At 35.2% G+C, this 22,184-nt stretch overlaps 1 protein-coding gene across 2 annotated transcripts in view; it reads right to left on the bottom strand.

The window, feature by feature from the left end:
• LOC124641893 (mushroom body large-type Kenyon cell-specific protein 1) overlaps positions 1–22,184 on the bottom strand; it is a 198,791-nt gene that overhangs the window by 129,838 nt on the left and 46,769 nt on the right. For both annotated transcript variants that reach the window (XM_047180145.1, XM_047180146.1), the window contains exon 2: positions 2,316–2,427. In XM_047180145.1, coding sequence (XP_047036101.1) covers positions 2,316–2,409 — 94 coding nt within the window. In that variant the 5' untranslated portion in view covers positions 2,410–2,427. The remainder of the gene's footprint in view (positions 1–2,315; positions 2,428–22,184) is intronic.

Raw genomic sequence — 22,184 nt, 5'->3', positions numbered from 1 at the left:
TACAAAATATTTTAAATCTCTAATTTGATTTCAAATATAGAAACTCAAAGATTACAGTTCTATATTTAAAAACGTTCGAAAATTAAACTCGTTTTACCGCGAAAGCCCAAACGTGACGCACCACAGTCTAACAAAATACAACCATCCGAAATTGTTCAACTGACCTACATTGCAAGAAATTATATCGGTCACTACTCTATGTAGGCAGAATAGGACTAAATAAAATAAATAGAACCTATGTTTACTTTTGAGACTTAAATAAAACTATATTTTTTGGTGTTAAAGGAAATTTTAGAAATAGACGTAGTGATATTATATTTTTTGTAATAGTAAGAGAAAGCTTATGTTTATATTTAATGTTAAAAAGGTAACACTTCTCGTAGTAAAGAATTAATTTTTAACCGACTGCCTTAAGGTACAATGGTATGTTTTTACAACCCTAAAAATTACAGCCCAACACAAAAATATACTACTACTAAATATACCCAGTATTTTATCACAAAGATGACATTTCACCCAAAAAAAATAAACGTTTATATCTGTAACAGAAAAACTAAAAAAATAACTTTGCTCTCAAAACCAGTGAAGCCTCAAGGCACACAAAACACAATATACCAACTGCATTCAAGTACTCCATATAACCCTAAAACTACTCACACTGGAGACTAAACAGTCGGCTGACTGTTGCCTATCATCATCTTCAGCCTTTTTATCGTCCCACTGCTGAGCACAGGCCTCCTCTCACACGGAGAAGAATTGAGCGTTAATCACCACGCTTGCTCAATGCGGGTTGGTGATTTCAGACTCGACCCGATGTTTGTCAAAAACATTTATATGTAACTCAACTTAGTAGATATATTAGAGATTACCTTGTGAAAAAGATAAATAAATAAAATATTTTTTTACAGCAAAATCTTGATTCCAATTTGGCAGTCGGTCTACCGGCTAACTACCTGATCTCTGTAGTGTACGTACTACCATTCATCTTCATACTGATTTGTGAGCTCAATCAAACTATCGGCCGACTAAAAGTTGACGGTATGCGGGCACTCTAATACGAGATTCGCAATAAGGCCGTAAAACAAATAAACACGAACTAAATTCATACAAGTTGCTGTACAAAATTTTCACGGACTAACGTTGAGGGATTAGGGACGTTACAGAGAGCGCAGTCTGAATGTTCATGTGACGGCACGTAGAGAAAAATGATTTAAATACTCACCTATAGATACACTGACTCAGCAGTGTAGTTCACAAAAATAGAAACTAAAGTTTGGCAGACCGTTAGGTGAACACTAACAGGTGAGATAAATTCATCATTTTTCACCCCAAAAGATTAAAAAGTGCATACAATTACTGAAGACGACGTTTGAGTATAGACGACTTAGATAAGTAGATACTTTGACTTCGTTTTATTAAATTCTGAGTCACCTTTGTGGACTAAGCTGCTCATTTAAAGTATTTATTTCTTAAAGCACTATTAAATAGATGATTACAATGAGCATAATATCGATTACCAACTTCCAGACTCCAGTCTGTTTCTTAAAACCCACAAAGCGATTTCAATTGACGATCGCACCCCTGTCAGACAACTATCGTGCTACGTATGCTACAACTAGACCAACGAGGCCACAGAATACTTGCGTCCTCTGTTCCGTATCTACTCCGTGGCCACACTGTTGCTTCAGCGCTGTATGTAACTGTGACTGGATATTTCAGTGTGGCGAGATAAGCACAGGTTTGTGTTGCTCTTTTATATAAGCTCCTGTCACTAAATTATTATATTATATGGAGAATTTTTCGTGGACGGACGTTTTGAAGAGACATTGTGTTTTTAGTTTATCTTTTTCATTTACCTTTAGAAAAGAATGTCAACATCAAAATATTGATCTCTTACGTGTTATGTAATTGTGTATTCTTTAGTATTTATAATATTATGTAAGTATAATTACTTAAATGTATTTTAAAAATGAACGAACGACGGACATCACAAAATATACTGGAATGAAGCTAAAAATATTCCAAAATCGAGTTTAAACATAGGAAGCTGTAATAGCAATTTGTCTATCTGGGGGCATGGTTGTGTACCAAGCCAAGTCGATCCGACTCCTTTTTCTAAAAAACCCATTCCCGAATTTTGGACTCTAGAAAATTGATTTTAGATAATATACCAATTGATAAAACCAAAGTCCTGAGTTATAATTACGATAAAAATTGAATATTTTTTTCTTCTCTCATAAATCCTTACTTAAAAATTTGTCCTATTTTCTCTTTTGCCATGGCCAGGGTGCTGCTGTCCTGCAATGATCACTTACCGAGGATATAGACCATGTTCTTGGTCCAGCGCTGCAGCTCCTTGCGAATGGCGCGACGTTCCTGCTGGCACCGCGCGAACGAGCACTCCGCCATGGCCAGGGTGCTGCTACCCTGGAAGGAAAACAGGTACCTTTTGAGTAAAAAGAAAAAAAAAATGAGGAAAGAGAAATTAAGAATATCGAGAGAAGAAACAATGCTCTATCCTACATCATTTGGAAGCCGGTTTAAGACGCTCATCGCGAAAAGCTTTCATTTTAAAAGTCAGTCATTTTTTTTCGAATATGCCTATAAAAGCTCTTTCGAAACGTCAAACTATTTCTCGGTTCCAGAGAGTTGGTCTCATGGAGAAGAACCGGCAAGGAACTACATGGACACTCTTTTTAAAAGAAAAGATAATAAAATGTTTGAAATATGTTATTTCTATCAACTGTCATTCCAGGCTACCGCTTTATGGCCTTTCCTAATATTCTATCAAACTGTACTAATGCAACTGCTTACTAAAGATAGAATTTAGATTTAACCTTCTATAAATAATGTCAAATCATTAGCTCCACTCAAATGTATTTTTCAGCCAACTACTTAAAAACTACGCAATGTCATCCTACAAACTCCAATCTGTTTATGACCACACAAAAGTTCATTCGAAACGGCTCATTACATGCCCATAAAAGAGCAATAAAGACACAAATTATTAAAACAAACAGAACACATAATGTTGTTCTTTGTTAAAAACAGAAGTAAAATTGCTGAAATTTTCATGAATATCACAAAATATTACATTTCGCAAAAACAGAGTCTGCAAACTATCAAGCGCACCCAAAAGATCTAATGAATGAATGAATGAATGAACGAATGAATACTAGACATTCAAAGACGCTATGAATGAATGACACTATAGAATTGGTGAACTATACATATATAACTCCGAATGTTTGCGATATCAAGATTATTAGTTTCAAGAAGTGTATTTCGCAGCTAACTTGACAAAGTTATTATATTTCTTAGTAACTGCATGTATAGGAGATATATTCTTGAAGTTACATATAGAAATAAGTTCTATACTTTGTGATCATTCATATTTTAGTAATTATCATCATCTGCCTAGCCTTTTCGTAACTGTTGTTTATTTTCAAGTAAGATCATTGTCAATTAAAACATAAAATAAAATGTCTAATAGTGCTTTTCCTTGATAATGTAATCACATCAAAATCGTTTATTAAGTTTATTTTAAAAGCGTTAAATAACAGGATCCATTAAAAGAGCTTAAAAAGACCCCGTTTCCTCACTTTCCACTCGACGGACCAAGAAAGAATATTCAATAATAAATAAACTCTTAAGCAACGCAATCAAAAAACAATAAAAGCTACTCATAACACTAAATTAACACTCAAATATTGAGTTCCCCAAACGAATTAAACTAATTACTAGCAAAAGTCAAAACTCAAACTTTCCAAAAAAAAAATCTGTAACATTCCATTATAAGAGCAGTTTCAACAAATATACAACAGATTATAAAGTTATACAACAATCATATTCGGTAGTCACGTTCATTTTCATTTACACAATGGAAATAAACTTGCTCTGCAAAACCCTTGATCCGTTACACAGAATTGTGTTCCACGAAATATAAACCCCAATTTTTAACGTACACATTTCCATTATTTTCACCCCAAAAAACAGTAACGCGTGTAGAGTACGCCAGTGGTTGTTTGTAATCTAATAACAAGAAACATTTTGATAGCCGAGGTCAAACTTAATTCAATCGAGCGAGCGATCGACGCGGCCCACTAACTAAAATTTCATTAACTCGCATTTCCTGAACGAGCCGAGCTATCTTCGAATATCGGAGTCAGCACCTCGCGTCTCGGCGAAATAAGAAGTGAGTTCACTTCTACTCCATTCAATTACTATAACATTCATCGAAGTATCGAACCCGCCGGTCAATGCCCCGAAAGGAGCTAACGAAATTCTACGAAAAACCTCCGATCCTCATCAAGAACACCCTACACCCACCGAATATGCCCGAACCACCCGAATCTGGCCCCCGAATTCTTATTTCAAACTCCAGACGAACGGGGGGCCGGGGGGTATCGCGAAACTATTCTTATTTTAAAATCTCTCTCCACGGAATATGCCACGAAAGAGGTTCTTATTTTAAAAATATCACGCTCCACCGAAATTTTCTTATTTTAAAAACTTGAGGGGGGTGCGAACGTTCTTCCGAAATCCACCGCCCCCCGCCCCCCCGCGGGCCCGCGGTGGCCAGTTATGATATTCTTATTTTAAAAATCGCTCGAAGCGTTCCGATTCTGTTATTAAGATGTTGGTGTGTGCAAGCTTTTATGAGGCCGCTTGTACGTGAGCCGGGATCATCTAAGACACAAAGGGGTATTTCGCTAAACCTATACATTGTTATGGACCGCACCGACGTTCTATCTAGCGATAAAAATAATAATACAGCTTGAAAATAAATAGTAAATCTCCATTCGCCATCCCTGACCTACATGACCCAGTTACGAGTTATGTAGCCGATTCTCGATTCACATAAATTGTAATTCCTAATTTCGCATAACGAAGTGCGCGTAGACGATTGGAAATTCAAATTTTCGAATCGTAAATTTTGATTCGAGTATATCGTTTGATGTTTGCACTTGGAGCGTGAGCACATCTCTGCGTGATAACGTGAACTTCGCATTGGGGCAACTCGAAGACACGTGTAGCGTATTGATTTCGAAGATTACGTGTACGAGCATAAGTACACACACCTCTGCTAAAGCATTAACGATCGAGCATTCATATTTCGAATTCAGCACGAGCTCATTTATCATTCCAAATTCAAAATTATTCAAACGCAAATCACAATTGGAACGCAAAATATAAAAAAAATGGAATCGGCAACCAATAACGCTTCCCGCCAATTTCCATGGCTGTCAAATTTGGGGCCGCCGCGCCCGCCACCCTTCCCAGATCAATTTACGATAACTCGGTTTGAGCTCCGTCCCTCTCGGCCTTAAGACGCAGCCCTATAGCCGTCTCCCCGCGGATAAGTTCTAGAACTGGGCAACTGTTGAGCGCCAACACCCGATACGTGGTTATTGAAATATTTATTTAAATTTAGAATATGTCATTGTTTGGGGCGTCTTTTGTTGTGGCTGTAATTGAATTTGGAAGCCACCAACTGTTTTATACAGATTAACGTGTGTTATTTTTGTTTTTTGTTAGTAACAAAATTTCAATATTCATTTTTGTATAATTTATAAATGCAATTATCTAGAACTACTAAGATATTCATTCCAATTTCCTCAATTCAAAATTACTAACGTTCCTTCCATTTAAAACGGGCCCCACCCACACATCGATTTGTAGCCCCCTATCTATTCGGTAGAATATCATTATCAGACGTACCCCTAGTAAATAATAGTGACCCTATTTCAACTAGATACCGTATTCTCTCGTTGAGCAGTATCGAGACCATTCTCTCTCGCGGATATGGCCCGGGACTTATTTTTAACTGTTGTGTGCGTGTTAGCCGCGTGTGTGTGCATGGGGGAGGCCCGTGCGTATGTGTGCGTGCGTTTGAAATATTCCCCCGTAGCGTGGCGCGGGGAATTGATGTTTTTAATTAGTTTCCAACGTTTTTCGTTGGTGGCCTGCACAGCTCGATTTTATTATTATTTATTAAATTAATTTATATTTACAGCGGCGTCCGTACGCTTCGAATTAAGAATTTTCGATTTTGCGAATCCGTGTCGAGATTTGCGTAATGTTACAGCTTTGCTGTGGAAAATTTAATTGAAACATAGTATCCGTTGAACAATTTCGTCAAAGTTAAACTAAAATATAAAACAGGGCGAGTGGAGTAACCCGGTACGTTTCCTGAAAACTTTCCTTTGTAGGCGAAAATTCAATAGGCGGGAAGTTCGGTCGCGCCTGTGCCAACCGCCGGCTATTGTGCGGGTTAACGGACATTAAAAAGTGTCTAATAAAAAATTACGAGAGCATGACGAAACTGTACTTAACGTTAATCATTGACACATGCATAAAACTAATTTTTACTACAAAACTCTAACGTTAAATAAATCTCAGCATATTTTCCGAAAATATCTGGAATTATTCATGTGCCTAGGTGTTCGACCTCATCAAAGAGCTGCGGAAAAAAAAAGAAAAAAAAAAAACGCTTTTACAAATCACTCGTCCTGACAAATTCGAATACAGATTTTAAATTCAAATCTCGCAACCAAATACACCTGTTTGAATTTAAATTTCGAACGTATGGAATGCATTCGTTGTCACAGAATAACTTTAAGTTACGCTGGAATATTTAGCGACTGTTATTTTGTGTGTAGTTTTATGTGTGGTTATGTTCCTCTGTGTCAACTATGGAATTTGTCACAGAGTAACTTTGGTTTGCAGAGTGAGATATTCAAGCTGGTGATTCGGGTTCTATTTTGTATGAAGGTTCGCTACTCTGTGTGAAGTTGGTATACCTGTTGCGCTGTGCTTTTGTTTTTGTTGATCGCTAGTTTTGGCGCTGCCCGCCGTTTGATACGAGTTTATCATGGACCGACTAAAGGCTTATGTTGTTCATATTTTTTTTCGAATTTCGAACGTCGGTTTTCGCACTTGGAAAATTTGTTTTATGAACAGGTTTTAGTTGGACGGCTATTTTGTTTTACTATTGCGTTCTGAATTGGTGTTGGTTTTTGTTAGAATGTTTTGAATTTAGAATACAATTGTTTGTTGCGTTGTAACCAATTTTTAGACACAGTTTAGAGGAACAGTGTTGCATTCTTTTGTGATACTAAAACCTAGTTGTACCTAATTAAACATTCTTTATTTTCTTAGCAGTAGTATAGAAAAAGTCGTCTACAATATAAGTAAATGTGAAGCAAGACGAAGTTTACAGTAGGCTGTGTTAAATTTGCATGGTCGCGTTCAGACCTGTTGCGCTTGCTGTTCATAGATTTATTTGGCGACACGACTCTGAAGGAACTACTGAACTCTGTAGTTAGATCTTGTACTGAGAGTGAATTTTGTAAGAATCGCTTGATTCTGGGGAGGAAGTAATCTAGTTGGGATGTTTTGGAAGTGGTAGTATTGTATGTTATAGGCATTATAAATAATGTTGTTTATTTAAATGTAACGTATTGAGATATGAGAAAAGTAAATTCATGTGGAAGTAAATAATTTTCTTGAATGGCATAAACAATTTTTAATAAAAGAAAATAAACAAGCAATTATAAATTGAGACATTCCAATTTCAAATGCAAATTCGAATTTCAAATAAAAAAAATACAATTAACAACAAAAAATTCCCCCGTATTTTTTTCAAAAACAACACAACCGACATCCCTATTCTATACAATCACTCACATTACCAATTAAGTCTACCTCTACAATCTACAGTCTACAGGGATGACCATACAGTCTCCCGAAAAAGTCTTATCCCAGTTTATCCTAAGTTCGTGCGGGGTGACGGAAGTGGGGGGTTAGGAGGGGGGTGAAGGGTGGTTCCTCCGCGCCTGTGTGAAAGAATGCCGGAGAATCAATACAGCGGTGCACATTAAATTGGCCAGGGAAAGGGAACCACCCCTACGTCAATTTTTTTCGGTGATTTTTTACTTAGATGTGAAGTTTTTTGGTAGTTTGTAAGGTTGAAGAAAGTTTAGACATTATGTATCTTTAGCTATTTGATTTGGGTAAAAAAAATATTTTTTTAAGGTGACAAAATAGTCTAGTCTATATTTTTTTCCAAAATAAATTGTAGGTACGTGAAATGGTAGATATGACATGTGTAGTTTTTTTTAGTAACTGTTTAGCTACATACTTCTAGAGTATGTCTACACATACGTTAATGATACGGATTAATTCGAAAGAAATATCTATGTAAGTGTAAGATTTTATCCCAAATACATCATAATATACATAGTCAATATACTTTTTATTTAATATAATATACCTCTTAAATGCAATAACAAATCCTGTATTTTTTTCTTATTTAACATACTTATTTCGTCAAAAACTTTTCCACAACACAATTCTATTTTTTTCTACATGCATACAAATATAAATATGACATAGACAAGACAGCTGCAACCATAGAGTACAGAGTTTGATTTCGTCGGAAACGGAAACGCGTTCCGTGGAAGCCTGTTGCTTTTGTCACTAAGTTGCGGCTTGTAACTTGTGTAGGAGTGAAATAAATGTAACTAATAAAGAAATATGAGCGTTTTTAAGTATACTTACTCATGTATTTAGGAGTGCTGTTGATATTTTGTGTTGTTAAGTTTTTTTTTAGGGAAATATTTGGTGGAATTGAAAAATTAAACATACATATTTTACATAAAATACACTAGAATCTTTAACTTGTCATTACAATACTAATGAACATCTAAGATACTTAAGTTTTTGAACTTATTTATTTTTTTATATAAAAATAAATAAGAAAAAAGTATAACTTACTGTAAAATATGTACCTATTTGTACACAAAACTTTATTATCAAGTCTTTTCTCAACAGTGTGTGCGTCAGTTTCCAGTCTAACTAAAACACGCAAAATTTTATGAGAACTAAATATATTTAACCAAAAAAGTACATAAAAATCAATCATCCAGTAATTCCAGAATATTATAAAATAAGAACATCAAGTAACGGACGCGATATGGACATTGTACGCATTTCTTTTTTCCCCTTCACATCCATGCTCGCCTGGTATTTTTCATGCGAGCTTACTAGCTTCCTAAGTATTTCTAACTTAAAGACTTTATGAGATAAACTACATAAGAAACAAACATCCTTATATAATGAAGAAGAATTGATTACAAATTATAAGTTATATTTTTTATTCGAAATTAACTTCAACCCGAGCTTTCACCCGGGTCCCGAGATCCCGTAGCCGGGTGATGACAGAAACTGTCCTATGTCTTTCTCCTAAGTCAAAGCTACCTTTCCCCTAATTTTCAGCTTAATCGGTCAAGCCAATCACACGCGATGATGTGACCAAGGGATGTAAGGACTAATTTTTATAAATATAGATAATGATAACTTTCAAATAAATAGAAATAATATAACAACTTGAAGTGCTAATTTGAGCCACAATCAAAAATAACGAAGTATACAAAACACAGTATAAAACACCGACCCATTTTCTTAGTGCTTAATTGTCACGGAGGGTGAAACGGGGCAAAGTGAACAAAAATAGCCCAAGTTTTCTTTCCGCAGACTGAAAAATCTTAACAAAAAACTTGAAATAAAGGGTAGAAATGAGCCATCAGTACACCAACAATGGTAGGAAAAACAGTCGGGTGAAATTGGTCATAATGAGTGTCTTCTGGCCCCCTTTCCCCCAACCCCCGTCTTCCCCTTTGGGTCAAGCGGGGAAATAAAATTTTAAATTGAAGCCGTGAAAAAGACAAAAATGTAGGGACCGGGAGACTTAAGGCTTGGGCACAATGGTACTTATATTTTTGGTATGATTTTTCATTTTAAGAGAAACAATGATTTAGTATCTACATAGCTACTAGATGTTCGGTGTATAGTTTTTTAGAGGACTGTCGGAAGAGAGCGAAGATTTACATACATGGATGTAGTTTATGTTTTAAACCTGTAATATCTTAATTAATGGGCTTGGTTTCGGGTCAAATTGTACCTAATTACCTTTTTGAAAGGAGATGGCCAAATTTTCATAGAAAAAAAACCCAGAATCGACAGCAATGAAATGGTTACCAATAGATTCTTTATGATAGACCTTTGATGGTGCCAAAAAATCCAGACTGAAATCCATGGGGTATAGGAGCTATTTCATATTATCGCAAAAATAGGTTATGTTGAATATATGTTGATTTTAAAGATTATTAACATCAAGGGACATAAAAAAGCAAAGTAAACTAACATTATACAAGCCACTAGTAACAACCCCATAGTTTCAGAGTTGGCCTGGTGATTAAAAGGTCTTGTATTTAACCACTCCAGATACGATTAAGCACCGACCTTACCTACTTGGAGAGGTTTCGCAGTTACATGCAACCTTCACAACTGGCTATGAAATGTTTTTGGAGAAATTGTCTTTGAAAATCGCGCCATGTGACATTGTCAAATATAACAAATGACTTAGCAATGTAAAACGGTCCAATCACGAGTCTGCATTCAACTTCTAACGAACATCAAACAGTAAAAGTAAACTTTTTTGTGAACTAAAATCTTGATCGAAAAAACGTTATAAAAAGAGAACCCCATGGTTTTTAGATGTTTTGAAATACTTTTTAAAATCCACAAATTATACTGAATCCAATCATACATATGAAGTTCCTGTCGACTCTGGGTTTTTTTTTGGCCATCTCCTTTCATAATGCAGCACATAACTATGGAAGGTACTGGCAAAGACATCATTCCAAAAAATCACAAAGACTCAATTTAAACAGCCTGAAATTTAGTCACCCTAAAAAATACCAAACCAGCAGTATCTAACTCTCAGTGTATACCAATCTTAATAAGAAATGAACTACGTCTAGAGAGAAAATGGGAATTATTCAGCGAATTTAGTATATATGTGCAGTAATATACATAATCTCCTCTTTACATTTAAACGGCTGTCGAAAAAACGTTACATTCCACAACGTTCGAAATTGGAATGTCAGCTATTCGAAATTCGGAATATGAAATAAAAGAGTTTGAATTGGATTCTCTTTTGCTCTCGCTGTAATGATTCTTTATTCGAAATATTGGAAATGGGACTTGTTCACAAGGTTAATTTTTAAATTTCGTACGCAGGAGGTTGGCTGCCTACATATCTATCTACTATAAGTTCACACTAACATCACTAATATCAGTTTGTTAGTGTGTGTGTGTATGATTGTTTATTACGGATTTTGACGAAACTTGGCAGTACCTATTATAGCTTATAGATCAGAATAACATATAGGCTATTTTATCCGGGTGCGGCAAGTAATTCCGAATTTTCAGCTAATAACAAGTTGACAATCATATAGCCACTACTTTACTCATTAGTGACAATATTTCACACAACACATCCATGTTTTTGTGCAGTTGACAGCTGTCACTTTTCAAAGGGAAAATATCGTCATTTACACTAACTGACAGCAACTGTCAACTGTAACAAAAAACGGTCAGACCATACGTCAACGTCAAAGCTATTTAATCTCCTACGTCATTTCACAAATTAAAAAGGAAAAATACTAACAAAATTTTCCGTTAACAGATATTATAATCTAGACCGAATCGACCTTGTGGCCTAGGTAGGTAGGCAACGGCAACGTTTCGTCCTTAGTACAAGGTTAAAATAAAATTTATGTGAACTATAGTACTTTCAACCATGGTTTTTGGGTCAATAGTGCTGTTTGTAGTTTCTATTTTTATTTGTAACTTGACTGTTTATAGTATTATTGTTAAGCTGAAGAATTTGTTTATTTGATTTCACTAATCTCAGGAACTACTTAATGATAGGTTTTGAAAAAATATTTCAGTTTTAGATAGCTCATTCATCGAGACTACAGGCTGTTTTTGCCCGGGTGCGCTAAGTTGCTATGTGACATGGGTGAAACCACAGACATTTTTGATGGACAGTTTATTTATATTGTTAATCGTGGATCTAATCTAATGAAACTAGGTACTTACTTATTTGGTGTACATTCATCTTTCTAGAGGTATACTGATTTATGCGTCAAACAAACTCTTGGCAAACTAAAATTTTCAATTTGCGGGGTCTCTAAAACTACAAAAAACCATTTGTCAGCTACCTACATCTACTTAATAAAATTCAAAGTTTCACAGTTTAACACGTATTTCATAACGTTTTCACAGTTTGGGCGTTTAATTAAAACTATGAGGTGTTGTAATGAAAGACGTAGGCCCATTATGTTAAGTTTTCGTTTTGGAAAATACTTGACCGACGAATCGAACCCGGTCAGAGCTTCATACTCTCTTGCCACTTAGTACACACTTAGGCCACCGTTTCTTGTGCTACAAATCACTCAATTTATCAATTGAGTTTTGGAAATATATACCCTTATATCTATTGCGCTAAGGTAGTAAATCTGTCTCGTACTCATCGTATGTAGAAAACTCAGGAACTTGATAATAATATACTATCCTAAGGATCCTGCTTTTTTATTCTAGAGTACAGATTGATTATAGATCAATTGAGATAAGAGTTCTCAATACAATTATCAATTTCACAATACTTGATTTATAACTCCCATCTTCAAGCTCCCTTGCAAGTATGCAAATATAGACTACATGTTCCCAGCTTCAAAGAAAACGCTCAATAATAACTTACATGAAGAATAAGTAACAAAAAAAACTAATTAGATCGCAACCATAGCACATATAATGAATCAATGTAATTAATATAAACACCCCCCCTCGGACACACTAGCGCCAATCCTCCCTATCTTTGGACGTAACACATAGAAACTAATAATTAATCATCCGGCGTCTTCCCACTTTTCTTGCCCCCCTTCCCCCGTATTTAATTCCTCGTACAAAACACCCCGACCTCCCCCCTTTTTTTTCTCCCGAAGTGTTTTCATTCTGCACAGTCTGAGTAGAAGCGGGTTTTCTGACTACAAATTGAATTTTGTGGTCGCCTGTGAATATTTCAACGTGTAGTAGGATATTAAGCGGTTTGTATACCTATTTGTATGTTCTTGTAATGTTACGTTAAACCTTGTTTTTTGTAGTGGTCAGCATAATCCAGCTAGTATTGGGTGCTATAGGTTTTCAATTTCTGATTTCATACCAAATACGCCATATAGGTACCTGATATATACAATATACATCACCTTTTATGATCAGACCGTTTTTTGGTGCAGTTGACAGTTACTGTCAGTCCTTAAACCAACGGTTCTCTCGAAAACTGACAGCTGTCAACAGCACAAATGAATCGGTACCCCTATAAATAGAAGACACTGATGGGGTTTTAAAAACAGAATGACAGTATTCTTATTTCAAATTTATTAACGCAACTATCTTAATGGCCAGTCTACATATATATTTTAATTTCGATATACAAAGAAAACCATCGATATATATGTACTACGTACTAGATAGAACGTTCCGAACAAAAAGCTTACCACACTGAACTGCAGTGCAGACTATGCAGTGCCCAAAATGGCAAATCAGAGCGATTTTGACACCTGCGTCAGATGATGTCTATGAAACGACAATTATAAAATACATATCAAGGTATAAACTTACACATATAAACTAATTCGAGAGTCAAGTTAGTAAAATTACACGCTGTTCATGCTATTACAACGCTTGTATATCATACTTTTCATTTATAATTCAATTTTACAAATATGCATTAATTTGTTCCCGCCCGCCATCTTAAATTATGGATTAAGAAAATCGTGCAGAAACAGATGTGCCATAAAACTGGCAGTAGGTAAAATATCAATGAAAACAGACTTCACTTTGTCATGGTATGTTCTTACTTTCAAGAAAAAATAATTAAATTCGCGAAAATTTGTGATAGCCCTCTTAAGAAAAAAAAACATCGTAATTAATATTAAAAACCCTAAAAATAAGTTCCTGGTTTTAATATATTACATGATTTTGCATTCAGTTAGATATAAATAAACTTTTTGATATATTACATGATTTTGAATTCACTTAGATATAAACTTTTTGAGTAATGAAAAATGTAGGCAAAATACGAGCGACACTTCTGCAATTAACATCAATGAGGATGACTACATGTCACAATACGTCATCGAGATGTCAACAGACGACATAAGCGGGTAAATTATTTGTATGGATGTTCTTGTCTATCGCTAGAATATATGTCAATGAAGAAAACAGACTTACGAAACCTTTTTGGTCCGTCCATGCTTTCTTTATAATTAATTTCTAATGTATTTTGTACTAACTAATTAACATAAGTGCATGCACTGGTTCCTTGTGTTGGAAGCTTAATTTCATAACGTATATTAGTATATTTTCACAAAAAACATTATGTAAGTATATATGCAGCGACAAATCCTTGTGAGATGACATCAGATAGTCGTATGGAAGAAGACATCCTGCGCCGATCTCAAATAAAATTAGGATAAGGGCAGGAGGATGATGATTTGACAAAGTGTAGCAAACTATTTCTTCAGATATTAAAAAAAATACAGTTATCCTTTTATAAGATGACCTAACCTGAATCCTACTCTAATTAGTACCAAAAGGTACTACAACTTTGAAAATCAATAGAGGCCTCTGTCTAGCAATAGATTATCCTACAGCTGGCATGCCGATGATAATTACTTAATCAAGCTTATTTCTAAATATGATTCATTTATCTTTCTACTTACATTCTTCTCTAGCAAATTAGTAGGAGGATCAACACTTTTAGTCCAATCATCAAAATTGTACCCCAAAAGACATACCAAAACCAATCCTTACTTTAGAAACAAGACAACAAACTCTACAGTACAAAATATCTATGCATAAGTACGTACAAGCACACTCACTCTTGACCCGCTTGGCAAGCTGCCTGAATCAGGAATCAAATCCCAGACTTATCTCAACAGGTACGTTCATTGTGAATTACTCATTGCTTGGAAACTGAAGTAGTATTACGACTGTTTTGTTTTATTGGGTGAGCAGAGATTTTAATACTTGGGTCTACTAATATTATAAACTTGAAAGTTTTTAACAATGGATGTTCCTCTATGTTGCTTAATCTGTCACGCAAAATCTACAGGAAACTACTGCCCAAAAAGTTAATAGGTTATTCTGTTTTCTAAACTAAGTATTGTCAAAATGATTTTTTTTTTGGTAGAAAGAGTAGACACAGGATCAAGTTACAACTTTATTTTTCATTTCAGTACCTATTCCTGAAGAGTTACTGCGGCCTGGTACATCATAAGGCCTACGAAGGAACACGATGGGTTTTTAGTCAGTAAGAGTCTGACACTCCCTCACCGCTGCTAACCCACAGCGGGAGTCATTTGATGATTTTTACCATCGGAAATAAATACCTATTTCCAGAGATAAGTCCTGTACATTATACCACAGACCTACTCAGTATTATACAGTAGTTGTAAATCAAGTCATAGAGACTGATACTTCTGCGTATTTCTGTTCGCACTGGCATCTGATATAGGTTAATGTAACAGAAATGTTACGTCGTTACGCGCAACACTGAACCGTGGGTCTAGACAGTTTGACAATAGGTAAATCATGTTTTTAAGTGTATTAAGGATTTATGAGTATCAATTTTAAAGTACTTTTTAATATGGGTTAATTAAGTTTGGAAAAAAATATGCTTCTTATACTAACAGCGAATAAGAAAAAATCAAGCATATTTTTTTCCTTCTGTACTTATGTTCTAATCTAAGGTAATCTGCTATTTATGAAATTAGATGAATTTACAAATGTAAACGTGTTAAATAGAAATCACTTTTAACATAGTTTCATCCATATCGCAATTGAATTAAGGGTGCTTATTTCATAACTGAAAAGTTAAACTGATTCAGTTTACCTAAAATCATATATTTCATGCTATTTGTCAAGTAAATTTTTATAATCTATTTCTACAATGTACACACTATACATATATACAAACTTAAATTACTTATCTTTATACAAAACTAAAAATAAAATACTATATACAAAATATATATAAACATAAAATATAAAATAACCTACCTAAAAGATATCAGGATTTGACTCAGAAAATTTCAAGATGTTGAGAGATTTTCTTAAAAGTTTCAAAATCCGATTTCCATTCCGCCAAAATTCCTTGGCTGCTTTCTGAACGTAAAATAGATATTGTTATAAACGAAAACAAGTTTTTTTAGGTTGCTATACATTTAAATATTAACTTTTTTATCAATTAGATTTTTTTTTTAGGCTACTACTTAGATTAGGTTCAGTAATGCCAATTTACAAGAATCAATTTTATAAGTAAGTATCTAAACTATTCAGTGTTCCTTATTTACAACATTCCAAAATAATAAATAAAATTAATCACGCAAACATAAATAAAATTAAGACGATCTAATTCAAAGAACAAAGTCTACCAATCAACACAACTAGACTGGTAATACAATTTTCGTCAATAACTGACTTCACAGTGATTAATCATTATCCAAAAGACAAAATCTAATCAATACAAACTCGTACCAAATTATAAATTAACATGTCTAAAAGACAAGACTTATTATAAATGAGACAACAGACACAAACATACAATAACAATACAATAAAAAAAAAAAACAACCAAAAAAATTTAAATAATCTCGCCAACCAAAAATCTAATTAACCCTACGTAACAAAGAAAGCTTTGTAACATCTTACGGGTAGAAAGAGACGGAAGGACCGCGAGAAAAATGCATCCTCCCCCCTAGGGGTAAACCCACCCCCCACCAGGGTGGCTGTATACATTTTTTCTTTTCCTTTTCTTAAGACGAAAATTTGTTACGCTTTTTATACTTATACACCCGGGGTGGTTCGCCCCCGATCGATAGAAGGGGGGAAAATGCACCCGTTATCACTACCACCCCTTATCAATTTTTCGTGCAGTTTTTTGCCTTATTATACTGTACCTTTACTTTAATTATTGGATATATTTTTGATATTGCACTGAATCCTTGAAGGTTTATGGTTTAGAATCGTTTAGGGGGAATGGGGACCGTTTGAGACAAAGGGGAGATTAGTATGTATGAAACTTGTTCTTTTATGGATGTGAATATTCTTTTCTTGTCTGTTTGAGTGCAATTCTTAGAGGAATATTGAGAGATTGCAAATTAGGACGTCCGTGTATCCTTCTTTGTGATTTTTTTGCTGGTAGTAGCGATTTTGTACAAATGTAAGGTCAATATAAGGAACTAAGTAGGTATATGAACTCTTAACTTGTAATGTACTTAATACAATGAAACCTTTCTTGAATGGAACTTCCATGCGGAAGTTATTTATAAGGGTTTCACAAAATGTTTTTTTTTCAGTGCTGAAAAGTATAGTCATCATATCAGTTTTTAATGAAGATTAACTTACACAACACATACCCTTCATCGTTTGGATAATATTCAATTAGTGTAGCCTCTAAGCAATTATCTTGTTATCCTTTCTTTCGGCGTTCGCTTTCCATTTGGACCGAGATTTACATAATTCTCATAAATTAATTTAAGATCTTTGCTTAACCTTTGTTTCCTTATTCAGCATTGCCAAAAGAAAAATGAAACCGAAATAAAACACAAGACTTATTATTAATGAGACAACAGACACAAACATACAATTACAAAACAAAAAACAAAAGACAACCAAAAGTTCGAAACAAAAGAAACGCCAAGAAAGAATGTCCCAATTTTTTTCAGCTGGCACGTTATCATTTATGCAAGACTGAAAAGAAATGGGCGTGTCTTCATATCTTGCCACTAAAAATCTCATACACTCTAGCATAAAAATCCTCATAATTTTTCCACTAATTTTTTTCAGCTTGAAAGATACGTTTGACTGAAATTATCTTAAGTCATCCTTTGATAGTTAAGTGGCGTATCTTTCTCGTAATTTCGCCTGGCCATTTAGAACTTGCTCTAGCGTATAATATTTTAATATTATTTTTTGCTCTTTCGAGATAAACGCGGTTGTTTATGTCTTGGTTTTCAGACTCGAAGATGTATATCTATTAACATAGTTATGTTGGTAAACTGAGAGATTTTATAGCCTGTTTTTCTCGGAATGCTAAAACTGAAGGGTTAAGAGATTTATTGTCAACAGGTTAAAAATAACTTCCGAAGCTACTGCATGGTTTTCAGCTGAAGGTTTAAGAGATCTGTTGTTGAAAACATCCGATATTATTGCTCTAAGCTTGGGCAGCTCACATTCGTCCACTGCTCAACACCTTTTTCAAATCTTCCCTCCACTCTAACGTGGGTTAGGTTAGGTAACCCAGTAATTTCGGCCATTGTTTTTTGTGTCATTTTATACAAAACAAAATCCTTATCAGTCTCAAGATCTAAAACTAAAACCACATTTACAATTTTTAATTCAGCACAGAAGAGGTCAAGCAAGTCTTTTCTGGCACGCAACTCAAAAATAAAATAGCATAACCTACACAAAAAAAAAATACAAAAAAAAAATACCCAAGATAACAGTTTCTTTAATTGCCAAGTTGACTAAGTCGCTCAAACTGGCCCTAACTAGTAATTATCTTGGAGAATACTATAAAAATAAACTTTTGCTGTAAGCCTGGTGGCTGCTATTCAGAATAATTCATTAGCCATATATTTTTATAGGTCTTATATGGTCACATCCGACTAGAACTCTTTAAAGAAATATTATTTAATCAATGAAGTTTCTTACAGAAACAGTTAAATGAATTTGAGTGAAACTTTGCACAGAGATAGACCTTTGCCTTGTTTGAACATACAGGTTTGAATAGGCACGAGAGTATTTAAAATCGAGCCAAACTGCTTGAAAATTGAAATACGAGGGGTGAATCACGATGATAAGACGAGAAGAACTGTATTTAAGTATAATAGTTTTGACTGAGTTTTCTAATACTAATCAGTTCTGGAGATTTTTAGGTGTTTGTTAGTTCTATAAGACATAGTATAGTAGTATCTAAGAAGACAATTTTTAATTAATATTTTTAATTTAGGTATAGTAAGTGTACATAATACTTATGTATTACAGTAATGTTGAATAGATGTTTTATAAGACGTAGGTTAGGTGAAACTGGTCTACGCTAGTAGGTACCTATGAGCCTCTAAGGATTTTTTAAAGGGGTGTTCCATAGTATCAATCTAGTAACTTCTAGAAGAAATATAATCAGATATAACGAAAGCAAACAATCATAAACCTATGGTATAATATTGAGGTCATGTGTTTATTAATGGTCACCACAATGACCATTGACTACCATACACTACAACCAGAAACCTACCATAAACAACTCTCATAAAAAATAACAACAAATATACGTCATTAGAGAAAATAACCACGTATTAAAAACTAAAGTACATAATAAAAGATGCAAATACGAAAACATCGTTTGAAAAACGCACGAAACCGGCCATCTAATTAATAGAAACAATGACAACAGTTGCGCCGGCGTCGTCCGCCATCATAGAATTTCGACCAATCAGAGCGCTCGGGGCAAGGTCACGCGCAATGTCAAAACTGGCGCGTTGCTTCCTAGTAAACCGTCTAGGCCAATGATTGTTACTATGATAGATAACATTCGGCCATTTTGAATTTGTGTATCTCATTTTATCAGCGCTGTGTGGGTGCGATAACTTTAGTGATAAAAAGCTGCTGTAAACGCCATTACTATTTGATATTGTTTAAGGAATTTATAGATGCGTATAGAATGTGAGTTTCACTTTTATTTAATTTGGTATTTGTTTGAAGTATCTGTTTGACGCATTATGTGTTGAAAATGCACGATGAACTGTAGGTTCCCGCTGTCATTGATCATCTTTGGCAGTCGTTGCGGGTAGTCAGAAGCCAGAAAGTCTGACAACCAGCCTTACCTAGGAGTATTGTATTGACCGGGTAACTGAGTTGAGGAGGTCAGATAGGCAGTCTCTCCTTGTAAAACACTGGTACTCAGCTGCATCCGGTTAGACCGGATGCAGCTCGAAGCCGACCCCAACATAGTTGGGAAAAGGCTAGGCAGATGATGGCAGACGTTTTAAGTAGTTTTACCTACTCTTAAAATAGAGGATGATGCTTCGAGAAATAATTAGTCATGTAACGTAATTATCTATTATGTAAAGAGGTAAGTAATTGTTTGAGCTTGCATGCATTCCTTATTCCTTCCATTTCCCTCTCCTAGTTCCAAAAACTGCCACTCACCAAGCGAGACGTGGCGCCACCGTCAATGCAAAAAACTTTCGCGCGAGTGCCAAAAAATACGACGCCGGCCGCCATAACGCGCCGCAAATTAAAATCAAAAACTGTGTCTAAACTTCTATAAACTTCTTAAACTAATCAAAAGCCCCTGCAGGGAGTTACTGGGCGCCCATCAAACCATAAATTACATGTGTACAAGTGATCTGTGCAGTAGCGTGAGTGGATCAAGTTGCAGCAACCGGCGGAACTTTGTAAGTACCTACTGATTCCTATTTCCCATCGGTCCTGTGTGCAGCTTTCCATAAACCTCTCACAGAAAATCTCGTCCAGCCTTACAACCTGGATAGATCTGTAAAAAACCCTAATGGTCTAGGGCTTACGGTCAACGAAGCGCCGTTCAAGTCACACCATTTTTAGTGGTCCTTCGAGCCGGATAATATATCTAATTGTTGAGTGTGCTTGGTTCAAATCGTGTAACCTACGACTCAATTATTACGTTAAAGTACTTAGTTGTCCATTTTTAGTCATTGAATTCTAAACAATACAAAATGGATAGCAAAGAAACTAAACTCAAACTTCTCGTCACTCAACGTGAGTACGTATTTCGTGAGATTCAAATTTTATTCGATTTATCTCGTCAACTAACATCCGATAAGTCCAAGTTAGGCTCATTTAAGAGTAGGTATAGACGTATTGACGACTTGCGTCATGAATACATAAATTTCACGAACGAAATAAACTCGTTAAAACTAGCTTTGAATCCTCAAGACAGTATAAACATGAAAACGGTTGATGCCTTTGACGACATGTACTACGCAGTCAACGAAGTCGCAGAAATCTACCTACAGTGTGATAAAAGTGAAGCCGCATTGCCGTTCCGCGACGCCATCTCATCGGAGGCAACCGGAAACCGGAAACCATTCGCGCAACCACGTTTACCTAAAATCGAACTTATTAAATTTGACGGAAATATAGAATATTGGCAAACATTCTATGACACATTTGCATCTCTCGTGCACAATAACGAAAACATTTCTAATATCGAAAAGTTTCATTATTTACTTTCTTGCCTCACGGGTTCCGCGTTATCAATCGCCAAGGGCATTCCGGTCACATCAGACAATTATCAAATTGTTTTCGATGCGCTAATAGATCGGTATCAAAATAAGCGAATCTTAGCAGTAAATTATTTGGAAAAAATCTGTAGTCATCCTACATTAAAATCTAGTAATCTTAACGATTTACGTAAAATCACTAGTTTATTACAGGAATCCGTAAACGCTTTAAAATCCATTAAAATCGAAAACCTTGGTGAATTTATTTTGTTTTATTTATCTTCTCGCATATTAGACTCTGATACACGAAAGCGATTCGAAAGTCAAAACAAAAGTCAGATACCTACTTTTATCGAATTATTAACATTCCTACAAAGTTATCTAAAAATATTAGAAGCTAGTGAGCCTTATAAATGTAATTCGAGCAATAGTTTGCCACCGATGGCACGTAGAAATAACAATAATTTTACGAAGTCAAAGTTATCATCATTTCCCGCGCATTTTAACGATAACGCGGCATCGATGTCGTGCGATGAGTGCACAGGGCCGTACTCAGATGCAGGGCCGCACTCAGGCGCGAGTTCTAACTTTAATAATACATCAAATGTGAATCTTGAGTCAATTTTAAATCAATGTAATTTGAATACAGGGTCGAACTCTAATACAGGGTCGCATTTTATTGACAACAATTTAATGCAAAATAATAATTTAAATAATCCTGATGTTCATGCATACTCAGTGTCAGATAAAAAATTCGGGTGTGTATGCTGTGGATATTTTCACCACACTATTTATAAGTGTCCGGTGTTTAATTCAAAAAATGTAAATGAACGTGAATCTTTAGCCAAATCAAAGCGCTTATGTTTCAATTGCTTAAAGCCCAATCATGCGGCTGATATGTGTCTGTCCAAAGCTTGCTGTATCAAATGCAACGCGCGTCATCACACGCTACTTCATCGCGACCAGGGCCCCACGTCAGCGTGTCCTGTGACTTCTTGTGCTACTCCA

The sequence above is a fragment of the Helicoverpa zea genome, chromosome 23, assembly GCF_022581195.2.
Source record: "Helicoverpa zea isolate HzStark_Cry1AcR chromosome 23, ilHelZeax1.1, whole genome shotgun sequence".
Classification (NCBI taxonomy): Eukaryota; Metazoa; Arthropoda; class Insecta; order Lepidoptera; family Noctuidae; genus Helicoverpa; species Helicoverpa zea.
This window is presented reverse-complemented; position numbering and strand designations above follow the sequence as displayed.